At 41.4% G+C, this 12,353-nt stretch overlaps 1 protein-coding gene across 1 annotated transcript in view; it reads left to right on the top strand.

The window, feature by feature from the left end:
• PRR14L (proline rich 14 like) overlaps positions 1-12,353 on the top strand; it is a 33,147-nt gene that overhangs the window by 11,884 nt on the left and 8,910 nt on the right. The window contains exon 6 of the mRNA XM_065417923.1: positions 4,924-11,026. Coding sequence (XP_065273995.1) covers positions 4,924-11,026 — 6,103 coding nt within the window. The remainder of the gene's footprint in view (positions 1-4,923; positions 11,027-12,353) is intronic.

The raw sequence follows: 12,353 nt of genomic DNA, 5'->3' as shown, positions 1-12,353 counted from the left end.
CCCTTCTTGGGAAGAGAGACAATTGTCAGACTGACACCAAGTCTCAGGAGAACAAGCCTTTTTGTCTTAATGTTTTGAATCTCCCTTGAAGTATACTAGCAGGCCTGGAACACTCCTGAGAAGCCTCCTTCTTGTGGAAGAAAATGAGTGAAGAAGCCAAATATTTTCCATTGGAGCTGTATATTCTGCTGCTTGCAGCTTTAGAGGATTCCATTGCGACTGAATGAGAATATGGTTAAGGCCAAAGTAGATGCAGTCTAGCCAAAGTAGATGCAGTCTAAGGATCTAATGCACCTAGGAAGAGATTCTTCCCTGAGAAGAAATTATGGCAACTTCTACATCTTTTGCCAGGATATTACTGGCTTGGACAGTTTCCCTGTCTGAGCTAATTTCCTTAAAAGTAAGGAAATCAGATAGCCAGGGAGCACCATTGGGGAATTTTTCTTTCCTGGCAATTGCTTAATTAGACACCCTAATATTTTTTCACAGAACAGTGGGATCTAAAACGATGTCCTACAATCATGTGGATAAGGTGACTGAAGGTTGACATACAGGCAAACCAACTATTAGTGTCCTTCAGGTATTGAGGAGGAAGATTGTTATGAGGGTGAGTGGACATGGTTTATCAAGGAGTTGTCCAGAAAGACCTTGGCCAGCGCTAGGATGCATAAGAGGATGCAAGCCAAGCCTTTCATGCGTCCCGTTTGGGAAATACGGGAGTAAACCAAAGTGCTAAAGCAAAGTGGAATAAAACCTGACAGGGATGATGTAAGGGTGACTTTCAAAGAAAGCTCTTGGTATTGTCCTGCTGACTGCTTGGTCTCCAGATAGATTTACAGTAGACTAGAGCAGTGGTTCTCAAAGCTGGTCTGCCGCTTGTTCAGGGAAAGCCCCTGGCGGGCCGGGCCGGTTTGTTTACCTGCTGCACCCGCAGGTTCGGCCGATCGCGGCTCCCACTGGCCGCGGTTCACCACTCCAGGCCAATGGGGGCTGCGGGAAGTGGCGCGGGCCGAGAGATGTGCTGGCCGCCCTTCCTGCAGCCCCCATTGGCCTGGAGCGTTGAACCGCAGCCAGTGGGAGCCGCGATCGGCCGAACCTGCGGGTGCGGCAGGTAAACAAAATGGCCCGGCTCGCCAGGGGCTTTCCCTGAACAAGCGGGATCGGCTTTGAGAACCACTGGACTAGAGCCCTACCTAGTAAGCAGGTTGCACAAAGTTAGCAAAGATAGAATCCCAACTAGATTGGACAAATGGGTACTAAACATAGCACATCAGGGCTATGTGATAGTTATTGACTCCCACATGCAGATTTATGATCTTCCTTTATTGAATTACCTCTTCTCTGTTTAAAAAAAAAAAAAAATATGGAGGCAGCAACCCATCAGTCTAGATTTGGGAACCAGAGGAAGTTTGGAGAGTGGAGGTGGGCCTGGGTCCTTACTCCCTTCCTGGTTCCCAAAGGCTCAGGAGGATGCAGGCAGTATCAGACCTAAATGCCTAACTTTTTTCCAAAGAGGCTTGTAACTTTTATATTGCCTAAACATTTGGGTGTCGCAATTTATCTTAAAGAAGACCAGATTTTAAGTAATATTGAGCATTTACTTTCTGAAAAATCAGGTGCCTTAAGGTGTCTGAAGTTGGCTACACAAAATCACTTGTCACTTTTGAAAATTTAGGCCAAAGTTCCTGATGTGTGAGAGAACTGGGATTCAAGAGGGAAATGCTTAGGTTCACTCTTTTGGTTATCTTCTAAGGCAGTGGTTCCCAAACTTGTTCCACCGCTTGTGCAGGGAAAGCCCCTGGCTGGCCAGGCTGGTTTGTTTACCTGCCGTGTCCGCAGGTTCGGCTGATCATTGCTCCCAGTAGCCGCGGTTCGCTGCTCCAGGCCAATGGGTGCTGCTGGAAGCAGTGGCCAGTATGTCCAATCGCCACTTCCAGCAGCTCCCATTGGCCTGGAGCAGCGAACCGCGGCCACTGGAAGCCGCGATCGGCCGAACCTGTGGACGCGGCAAGTAAACAAACCAGCCTGGCCTGGTCCGTCAGGGGCTTTCCCTGCACAAGCAGCAGAACACTGTTCTAAGGTGATATGCTGTTGTCAATCAAGCTGAGACATGATATGATTATACATCTTTATAACCCTGTCTTATAAGAGGATGCTTTCCTTACAGTAGCTGTCATTTCTAATACACTCTCACCTAGCAATATACATAAGTTTTATGAAAGAACTTAGTAACGTCAGTAAACTTTCTCAAACAAGATGAGATCTATGTCTACTCCTTGCTGGATGATTTGCTTATATCTAAGAGTGCCCTCACAGAGAATAAATGGAAATGGCTAGCCAGTATGCAGCTCAATATTTAGATAAGAACAGTATTGTCATAAGTCAGTACAAGAATCAGTAGATGCCGGAAAAGTTGATCTTTCACTGTAGAGTGTGAATTGATAGCAAGAGCCACAAAGAGCTCTCTGCAGAGGAAAGAGCTTGGATGCTAAACACACAGCCAAAGAGGTCCCTAACTACAAAAAAGCCAAGGACTGTTGTTTCTAAGTGTCATGCTGTTGGGCAAGACTCTACATGTGAAATTGTCAGTTTTCTTCTCTAATTGCCCTGGCATATTTTACCAATTTATCAACCTGTGGCACCTACGTTCCAGGAAAGATGGCTAAGTCTCTGTGCTAATGGCTAAAGAACAATATGTATCTAGCTTGTCACAGGATTACTGAGCCAGAGCAGCATTTTGATAACTGTAGATGCCACCTGAACATCTGGGGTGCACACACACAAAGGAAATCAGTACAAAAGGAGGAAGGATCCATGACAGGCGCTCATAAAATGAAAATCTACTGTCCTGGTAAGCTGGCTCAGCAGACAGTTAATATACTCAAGCAAGTGGAGCCTCCATCTCAAGATTATTTTTTTAATTGCAAGTCAGGTTTTTGGGTGCACTCTCGCTGGATCTAATCATGTCAAGATTGAGCAACAAGGCACCTCCAGGAGAAGGAACCACAAGGGTACAGCAATTGACATCCTGTCCAAGAGATGGCTGAAATCCTTTCTGTATGTCTTGCCACCTGTATTCATACTCTGCAAAATGATACAAAGCTCAGGTGATTCTGATTTTTCCTTAGTGTCCAAAGAGCCTTGGTCTTCTGACCTGATCAGTCTATTGGTCTATCTGCCCATCTTCTTTCCCTGCAGGAGAGATTATGCAGTTGGGGGTCCAGTTCTGAACATGAGCCAGAAAAGTGAAGTTTAGCTGCATGACACTTAAAAGGAAGTAATTGAAAAGGGAAGGCTGGCCTTCTACACCACCTTACATACATCACATGAAGTTGCCCAACAGCCTGTATTCTAGAGCCTGGTCATGGGTTCAAGTACCAATGGAGGTGCAATCATGCAGTACTGTACAAGTCAAGGCCAAAGATATGTTCTGAAGTCCCTAAGTCAGGGCTTGACAATACATCTAAAATATCGGACTTTAAAATCCCACATTGCAGCACTAATAGCGCACTGCATTCAACAGAAAATAGACTTCACTCTATCCTGACACCGGAAGGTTCCCCAGGACACCTTGGCTAAGTAACCGTCTACATGTGTATGGAATACAGCACTTGTGTTCAATACTCTGTAGATGTCAGAAGGGCACTCAAAATATACAGTTCGTCTCAGTGCAGTCTGATGGAATTTGTAAGGCACACTTGAACCTCTATCAATATGTTTACCACTTGTATAAGATAGACCTGCAAGCTTAATTGGATGCTTCCTTTGGCGGAAGAGTTCTGCACGCGGTGGCACTTCAGGGATTAGGCAGTGATAGAGAATAAATAGAATGCTAAGTGTGTTCATGGAGCCATACACATATAGACATCTTTGGTGATCTTAGTGATAACGTGCTGAACACCTATATAAAAGGAGCATGGATTCCCAATCCAGAAATATCAAACTAGGAAAAATTTACAAATGAAATGAACTGAAGGAAGCTAGTTGGCACAGAAGTAGAGGCTACTAAAAGGAAAATCCTTTTTACCCAAGAGTGGGAGAACGCACTAAAGGAAGTGGTTAGAAAAGAAGATACACATGGAAACAGATTTATTAAAATATTCAAAGGTGAAGCTGAGGCACTCCTTTTGTTGTAGAGAAAGAAGAGGCATTAGTAAAGAGATTTAAGAAAAAGATGTAATCAGACTGTTTCGGTATTGAAATGGACTTGGACAATCTAATGGGTCTCTTCCACCTCAAGCTTCTTACTTTTAACCTTGGTAACATTTGGATAGATTGGAAGAGAGAAAGGGAATAAAAATACAAAATGCTCTTGAAACAGTTGCTCCATTGCAAAATTTCATTTCAACTGTGCATACATATTTTCCTCTAGTTCCTTGTCTGCATGAGAACAGTAGTTGGCAGTACAAAAGTTATAGTAAGAGGAGACTTTTTAATCTTCTCTCCTGTAATACAATTAAGAGAGTATAAATTCATTCAGTTTTGAAACCGCTGACTCTGTCCCACCAGATAATTTAAATACACATCTTGTCTACTTCCCACTCTTCTGAATCTGTACATATTGTAATTTGCTATTCATCATAGAAAAATGCAACTGAAAATAAGCACTAGTTTGATAGAATTCATATGATCTCTGGCTCTGAACTCCTGAATTACAGTGATCTGGAAATTGATAATATTGGATCCATACCAGTTATGTTTAATATCCATGCAAATAGGTTACAGTTAGGATTAAAATAGAATTTTGATTTGTTTTAAAGTAAACTGGTGTTGGGGTTTGTCAAAGTGATTAATTAGCAATTAGCAAAAGTGTGCTGTTCGTAATTGTATATTAAGTAGAGAAGAAAGTCAAATGGAAGGTTTTTTTAATTTAGTGTGCAGTACTGATTTTTTATTTTTTATTTTATTTTTTTTCTTGTGCAGAAGAAAACCAAACAAATGTACAGGTGACACCTGAAATTCTGCCAAAGCCCACTGAAGAAGTACAAGGTATGAAGGCTGATGGGACTAGGATATTTAGTAAAGCAGGATACAGGAATGACAGAGTGAGTAAAGGTCTTCCATCTGAGAACAATGAATGCCCAGATATAGACACTATCACGGCCAGTGGTGAGGTTTCAGAAACCAACACCTTAGTTCCCTTAGAGCCTTTAAGAGTTGTGGAGACTGGATCAACAAAAGAACATCCACAAGAAAAGCGAGAATATAAAGGATTAACAGCCTGTACTACAGTGTCATTGACCGCAATGGGTTGTGCTATTTTTGATTCAGAGACTGGAGAAGTAGAGTTGTCTAGATCAAGCCATGTTAATGAAACTAATGCAGCACCTGCCAGTTACCAGACTTACCAGCAAGATGAAGAAAACAGCCCTCATAACAACAGTGCTGTTCCTGTATCTAAAAGTAGGGTTGAAGTTGATATGCTTCTCTCAAAAGAAAGCTCTGAAGCATTATGTGGTTCATTAAGAAGTTTGTGTAGTCTGGAATCTGGAAATATGCCACTGGAAGACAACACTACTGAGATCTGTGAAAAACAGGAGGAGTATCTTGCTGAAGAGATAGAAAGCCCAAGCTGTGATGGTGATAGTCAAAGAACTGAGTTTCTAGAGAACTGGATCTCCAAACCTGTGATAGAAGAACAGCTCTCTCCAGTGCAGAGTGAAGAAATGTCCAGTGATGAGGCTGAACAATTGGAAATGGATAGTTGCACTGACCATTCATACAATTATGGTTATGGGAAAGTTGCTGAAATCCAGAGAGAAACTGCTATGAAGAGCAGTTGTGGCATGGATAGTGGGTATGATATTCAAGAAAATGTTCATTCAGAGAGCTCTAATTCGCCAGTTCCTAGTTCTGTTGCTTCATCAACTGAGGAGTTTCCAAAAGGAGATTTAAGAATCCCTTCAGAAATTAATAACTTAAAAAAGGATGGGGACCAGTGGCAAATATGTATTAATGATGTATGCTGGGGTGATGTAGTAAAACAACATACAAAAGAAAATAGAACTCTGTTGGTGGACACAAAAAACCTTGTCAGTATTCAGACTGGAGACGTGCATACATGCTCTAAAAATATCTACAATAAATATGCAAATTCTCCTCCCACTGTTCATGATTTTCTGGACTATGGCTCCAAGGTAGATGAAGTTTCCCTTGAGGCACAACTGTTTGAAAAGGAAACCAACAGCAGTTCAGTGGTAGAAGATCTGAACAACAGTTTTGGTAAAGCTCCAGAAGCAAATAGTGTTAATGTCAACCTGCCTACATGCAAAGAAACTAACTTTGCTTACACACTAGATGAAGCTCTTAGTTGTGATGCAGAAAAATCAAGAGTGTCTCTCGGGGTTATAAGTGAACTTTCTTCTTGTAATGCTGATGCAGTTTCAAACAGAGATGTGTACCTGGACAGGCTGTCTAAGAAAGAATCCATCATTTCTTCTGCAAAAGTGGAGGCACAACATGCGGGCCTTCTGCTTCATGAAAAGGAAGAATTGTCTTTACTAAATCACAGGAGTTTCAATACTTCTAATGTAGCAAGTAAAGGTTCCCAGAAGAGCATGCACTCTGCACTGGGGGATACAGAGAAGATGGTCACGGATATGGAAAATGAAGAAAGTGACATGTGTATAAAAGACCACTGTTCAGCTGTCAAGACCTGCTTCATCTTATCAGATAGTACCAGCTTGGATAATGCTACACTGAACAAGGATTCCTTTAAAGCGCAGGCTAAATTGAAGACTGAAGAAGTCAGTGGCTTGGAAACAGGAGACTTACTTATACATAATGATAAAAAGGCAGTCAACCCTCCCGAGGAGAACACTCATGTAGCATGTGAATCTGTTCCTTGTGAAGATAGTTGGAATTGCAGCAATATGTTTCAGTATATGGCAAGTCGTACTTCCACAGCAGAAAAGCTATTGCATTCAGCTTGCACTCCAGATGAGTCCACTACTAGATTATCAGAAGTGGAGATTTCAAATACAAATGTTGAAGTAGAAAGCTCGAAACTCTATGATGGCCATAGTGAAATAACAGAGGAAAGGCTAGATTCTGGCACCAGAGAGAGAACTTCTGATACAGATAAGGGACAAGAACAAATTAACTCTTATGAATTACAGAAAGATGAAATTGATAGAATAGAAACTGTGGATAGTGTAAAGGCTCATAAAGGCAGTCACCAAAATGAGACTAGTGAACAGTCAGTCAACAGAGATTTGAAAAAAAACATATTTGGTATCCATCTTGAACTTGGCAACACAACAGTAGTCCTGGGAGAGGGAGAACTAAAGATGTACAAGAAGACTGTGTTACCTTGTGAATACAATCTTTCCAAAGGCACTACTTCAAAGAGTGACACAGACTCCGGCATCCCAAGTCATGAAAAACATTTGGACGAATCCTTTGACTTAGAATTGTCGGGTTTTAAACATTCAAAGCAACCAAATGAGACCATTTGTCAGGTGGAAAATCAATATCTTGCATGTCAAAGTGAGCTTAATGGGCCAGTTTCATACAAGCAAAATGAAACCCGAGTAGCCGATGAAGTTCTAGAGTTCCAACAGTATGACTTAGACATCTCAAATAAGCAAATATCGAACACTGGTGTACAAACTATGACAAGTGCAGTGGATGAACCTAAAAGATCTATCTGCTTCAAGGAAAATGAACCATTAACTCTAAAGAAAGATGAAGACACAACTCCATTGGTTCATAAGTCTTTAAGAGAAAAGAGTTTTCAAGGAACTTTCAAAGACGTAATGGTGGATAACTCTTCCAATAGTATGGTAGATACAGACTGTTCAGAATACACAGATTCCATCAGTGATCTATCGGAAGGGGAGAAAGTAGAATTAAAAGAATATTATAATGTAGGTAGCAGTACAAGGGAAGATCAAGGAACTTTCAAAGGAAGTATGGTGGGTTATAGTTCTTCCAAAAGTCTGGTAAATGCGGATCATTCAGAATACACAGACTCTATCAGTAGTGCAAAGGAAGATCAAAAAGAACATACAATATTGGCAGAAAATACCAAACTTTCTGCATTATTGAACATGGGCAGCTTGGTTATGGGCCCGGAAAATAAAATTAAGACCATTGTTGAATCCTTTTCTGTCTCACAGTCAGCCTGCAAGAGTCTTTCATGTGCACCAGAAGATATGACTCTCGTTCCAGAGATCACAAATGAAACATGCTTACTGTTGGATTCTTCAGTAAATCATAGAATCATAGAAAGAAATAAAGCTTGTCCTCAGCCAGAACTTGTGACTTTTACAGTTGCTGATGGTCCAGAGAGAGTGAATCCAGTGCAATCTGAAGAGTTCTGTGCAAACCAAGAGCTTTCCAGTTTGAAAGGTGTAACTTCAAAAACACCTTTGGCTCAGAACTCAGAAATCTGCCTGCCTCAAAAAGATGAGCTGCCTGCATCATCAGAGAATGCACAGATAGTTGACCAGGATTCATCTTCAGCAAATGCTCTTTGTAATGACTATTCTGCTATAGAACCTCTTGAGCTGATAGAGTCATTTGAAAGAAGAGCTGATGGCAACTACAGCGCATCTGAAGAGAGAGAAAAAGCAATTAGCTCCCTAAACGATGCAGTTAAATTAGAAGTGTGTACGGCTTCTCATGCTCACAGCAAGGAGAGGTCTGTAAGTGCAGGGGATAGTGAGCCAATTGTAAAAGAGATGGATGTAATTTCATCAGACAGTATTGATTGTGTACAGAAGTTTAAAAGACCATCTGTAAAAGACCAGAGGCAAAGTGCAGTAACTGCAGAAAAAATAAAGCTGCCAATGCATTCCATTTTTGACCATAAAAATTATTTAGGAGTTTTGCTAGAAGACTTGAAATTTTCTGGTGACAAAGTTAGAAGCTGTGTGCCTCTGAAGGCTGAGCCTTATGAAAAGCTTTCACAAGCCTACTCTAATGAACAGATCCCAGAATGTAGTTTGAATAACGTTTCAAATAAAGGAAAAACTTGCGTTAAAGATCACTCAGAATTAGGAGATGTCAAGTTGCTTTCAGAAATCGTAGACAGTTATTTGCAATCTAAAGACTTAGTTAACAAAGAAACGTCAGAAGTCCATTATAACACAATATGTAGCAATAAGCCGTCAAAAAACGACACAGAAACACTTTTAAAATGTCTCGATTGCAGTGAAGTGTGTCTGCCTTATGAATTAAGTTCACAGAGCAAAGACAACAGGAAGGAGGTTATAGGAGACCAAATAAAGACGCCACATGACTCAATCAGTGCAGAAAATGAGGTGTCTGATGCAGAGAGATTGGACAAAGTAGGTGAATGTCAAACTCTTAAGCGAAAGATGTGTGAGGAGACTGAAGTACATCCAGCTCAAAACATCCTACTCCGTGAGGGGCAGGCACAGCAAATAAAGGAGTCAAAAGACCAACAGAAAGCAAAAATCCCATTGCAGGAGAGCGTGGTGTTTGATAGTGAGCCTTTAGATAGTTCTTCAAATGAACTGGTGACATCTTCAAGAGTCATGAAGACTGAAGGTCCTAGAGAGCAGCTCTTCGCTGTCATGAGCAGTATAAATGATAGTGACAATAAACAAATATATAGCACTTTACAAGAAGCCAAAAGGCCAAAGATTTCCAAGGATGATGATGATAATGCAAAGCATTTAAAGACTATGGACTCCGAAGTGGAAAGCCTGAGCTTTCATTTAGGGACCCACATTGAATTGTCAGCAGATAATACCCCTTTCATTCCTGTTTCTCTCTCTGAACCACAAGCTAAAAGCTTTGCTGGGGATGATGAAATCCATGGTGCCTTTGGAAGTACATACAAACTAAGAGGACTTTTTTCATTAAAGAAGCAGCCACGAAGGAAGGTTCCCACACCAGATGAGCTCAAAACTGTAAGAAAAAGTAAAGTTAAAAGCTCAGCTTTTATAAGGAATTCCCCTGAAACTGTTCCTACGCAAGAACACAAACTCCTCAGCGCTGTATATTTTGCATGTAAACCATCAGTAATGGAAGCAGAAATAGCCATGAGACTGGACCACATGTCAAAGCAGAGAGCCAATAGGTGCAGTTTGTTGAACAGCTTGAAACTTAGTAAATGTACCAAAGAACCAACACTGTTAAGCAGGCTGTCTACTATGGCCAGTAAACTACTGGCCCCACCCAAAAGCATCCACAGGTTAAAGACTCTGCAATGTTCCTCTGACCATCCAGTGGTTGAAAGGTTCAGCCAACTTAGATCTAAAAAGCTACTGGAAGTTTTTTCATGCATTAACATGAAGTTAAACTCTCACCAGGCTGATGGCTTGTGCACCAAGATGTTCAACCTTCAGCCGTTGGCACTTTATCCTGTAGACTCCACCAAAATACACATTTTAGACTGGAGTAGTAACATTCCATCATCAGTCTTCAATACCCCCATTTCCCCAATTTCTTTTCACATAAAATTGGACTCTGATTCTTTGATAAACCTCAGGGGGATTGCATCCCAACAGTGTGTACCTGATATACCAGCTTTAGGAGAGGCACCGTTACATCCGTCACAGCCTTCAAAATGGACCTTCTCTTTCCTCCTGTCCCCAAGCTGCTCAGGTACAGCAGCTTTCAGGGAAGACACTAATCTCAGTAAGAAGCTGCAGTCTTCTGCTCTATCTCGAACAACCACAGAGGCCGTAATCCCTAGTCATGACAGTAGGAGAAATCCCATAGCTAAAAGAAGAACAGGGTGCTCCATGCTTGGCCTTCACACAGTGTTAGCACTTTCTTCCCCTGGATGTTACAGGATCTGGACAAGAAGAAGAAATGTAACCAGTCGAATTCCTACTGTCCAGAGACTGTTTATGTCACAATTCACACAGGGCTTGAAAGGGTTAAGGTCTCCAACTTCCGTATCAGATGACCTCTTCTCTTCATTGCCCTACTCACTGGGCAGGGTACTTTCCATATGGAGCCAGCATGGTTCTTCTGCCTGTCCCTCCGAATTCACTTCTCTCCATCCCAATCACTGCAAGTGGCAGCCAAGTCTGGGCATCGAGAACAGGTAAAATCCATCAACTTCTTTCTGAGAATAAATACATAGTGTATATAGTTGCAGCTTTTGGGGAGGGAGAGGGGTATTAAAGCTTGGAGTAGAGGGTCAGTTTCCGGTACTTCCTGTTTAACCTTGCACACTCCACTCAGGAAATGGCTCAATAGAAGACACCTCCATACAGAACCGCCTCTGTTATCTGAATTTGAGTACGTTTTCATTGGTTTCTTTAATAATCTCCTCTTCTGGCAGAACCGCTAACTCTTCTTCTCCCTCCCTGCAATACATACACACCATGCACCAGAATATATATTGCAGAAAGATGAGCTACTTCACTAACTCTGTTCTAAATGACTGCAGAGCCACTGGATTTTTGAGGTAGGAACGTTTTTCAGACACCTGAGCTACCAGTCTAGCTCGAGCCGTGACAAGATGGGCTTACGTGGCTGTGCAAATTCCAAATCTGAACAGAAAGGAATAATTGTGGTGCACTCAGTTAAACTTTTAATTGCATTCTAATGAACTGTTCTACATTGATTTTAATTGTAACTTGTTCTGTATAACTATTCCTGTTGACCGTTCTGCAAGATGCACTCTTAGCATAAATAAGTGCAGCTCCATTGAGATCACTGATGAATTTTGGCCTTTTTATCAAACTAAATAGGAGTGAGTTTATCAAACTAAATAAAGACTGTTTGTTTTTTTGCTGCTAATTGCATGAGAGGAAGGGTGGACTTAAGGCATTACATGGGGAATGAAGAGAGATGGGACCACTGGCTCTGCAGATGCTGCAAGCTTCCTGCGTGACCTTTCTGTGCCTTAGTTGTCCCATCTATAATATAGGATAATTCTGCTGCCTAACTTCACAGGGGTGGGCTGTTTGAGAGGTAATCAAATACTACAATTATGAGAACTATAGAAAAGCCTATAAATTAAAATAGATAAGCTGATGAATTCTCTTGCCTACCACTGTGATCTCTAAAGAAACGTTGAACCTGGCTTCTCTGTGTCCCTCTTTGGTGTAGGCAAAAATTTTACCAGATAACTAACTACATACATTTCACTATCTGTGATCTGAGACCCCTGAGGTTTAAAGCGGCCCTTGCTGGCCAGAGCTAATCAAGTATTCAATCTACTGATGTAAATTCTCTTGGTCTACCAAGGTCTTGACAAAACCTTCTATACTAGTTCAAGTGTAAAGCATAAGCTTTGGAACTTTTTAAATAAAATTCCTAGGGAATAAAAGAATGGAGCTAAATAGTGTCCTACGGAACCAGCTTTATAATCAATCATCCTGTGGAGCTGTGATCTCTCTGCCAGACTTTGTGAAGCAATAGTT

Source organism: Emys orbicularis, chromosome 16 (genome assembly GCF_028017835.1).
Source record: "Emys orbicularis isolate rEmyOrb1 chromosome 16, rEmyOrb1.hap1, whole genome shotgun sequence".
Classification (NCBI taxonomy): Eukaryota; Metazoa; Chordata; order Testudines; family Emydidae; genus Emys; species Emys orbicularis.
This window is presented reverse-complemented; position numbering and strand designations above follow the sequence as displayed.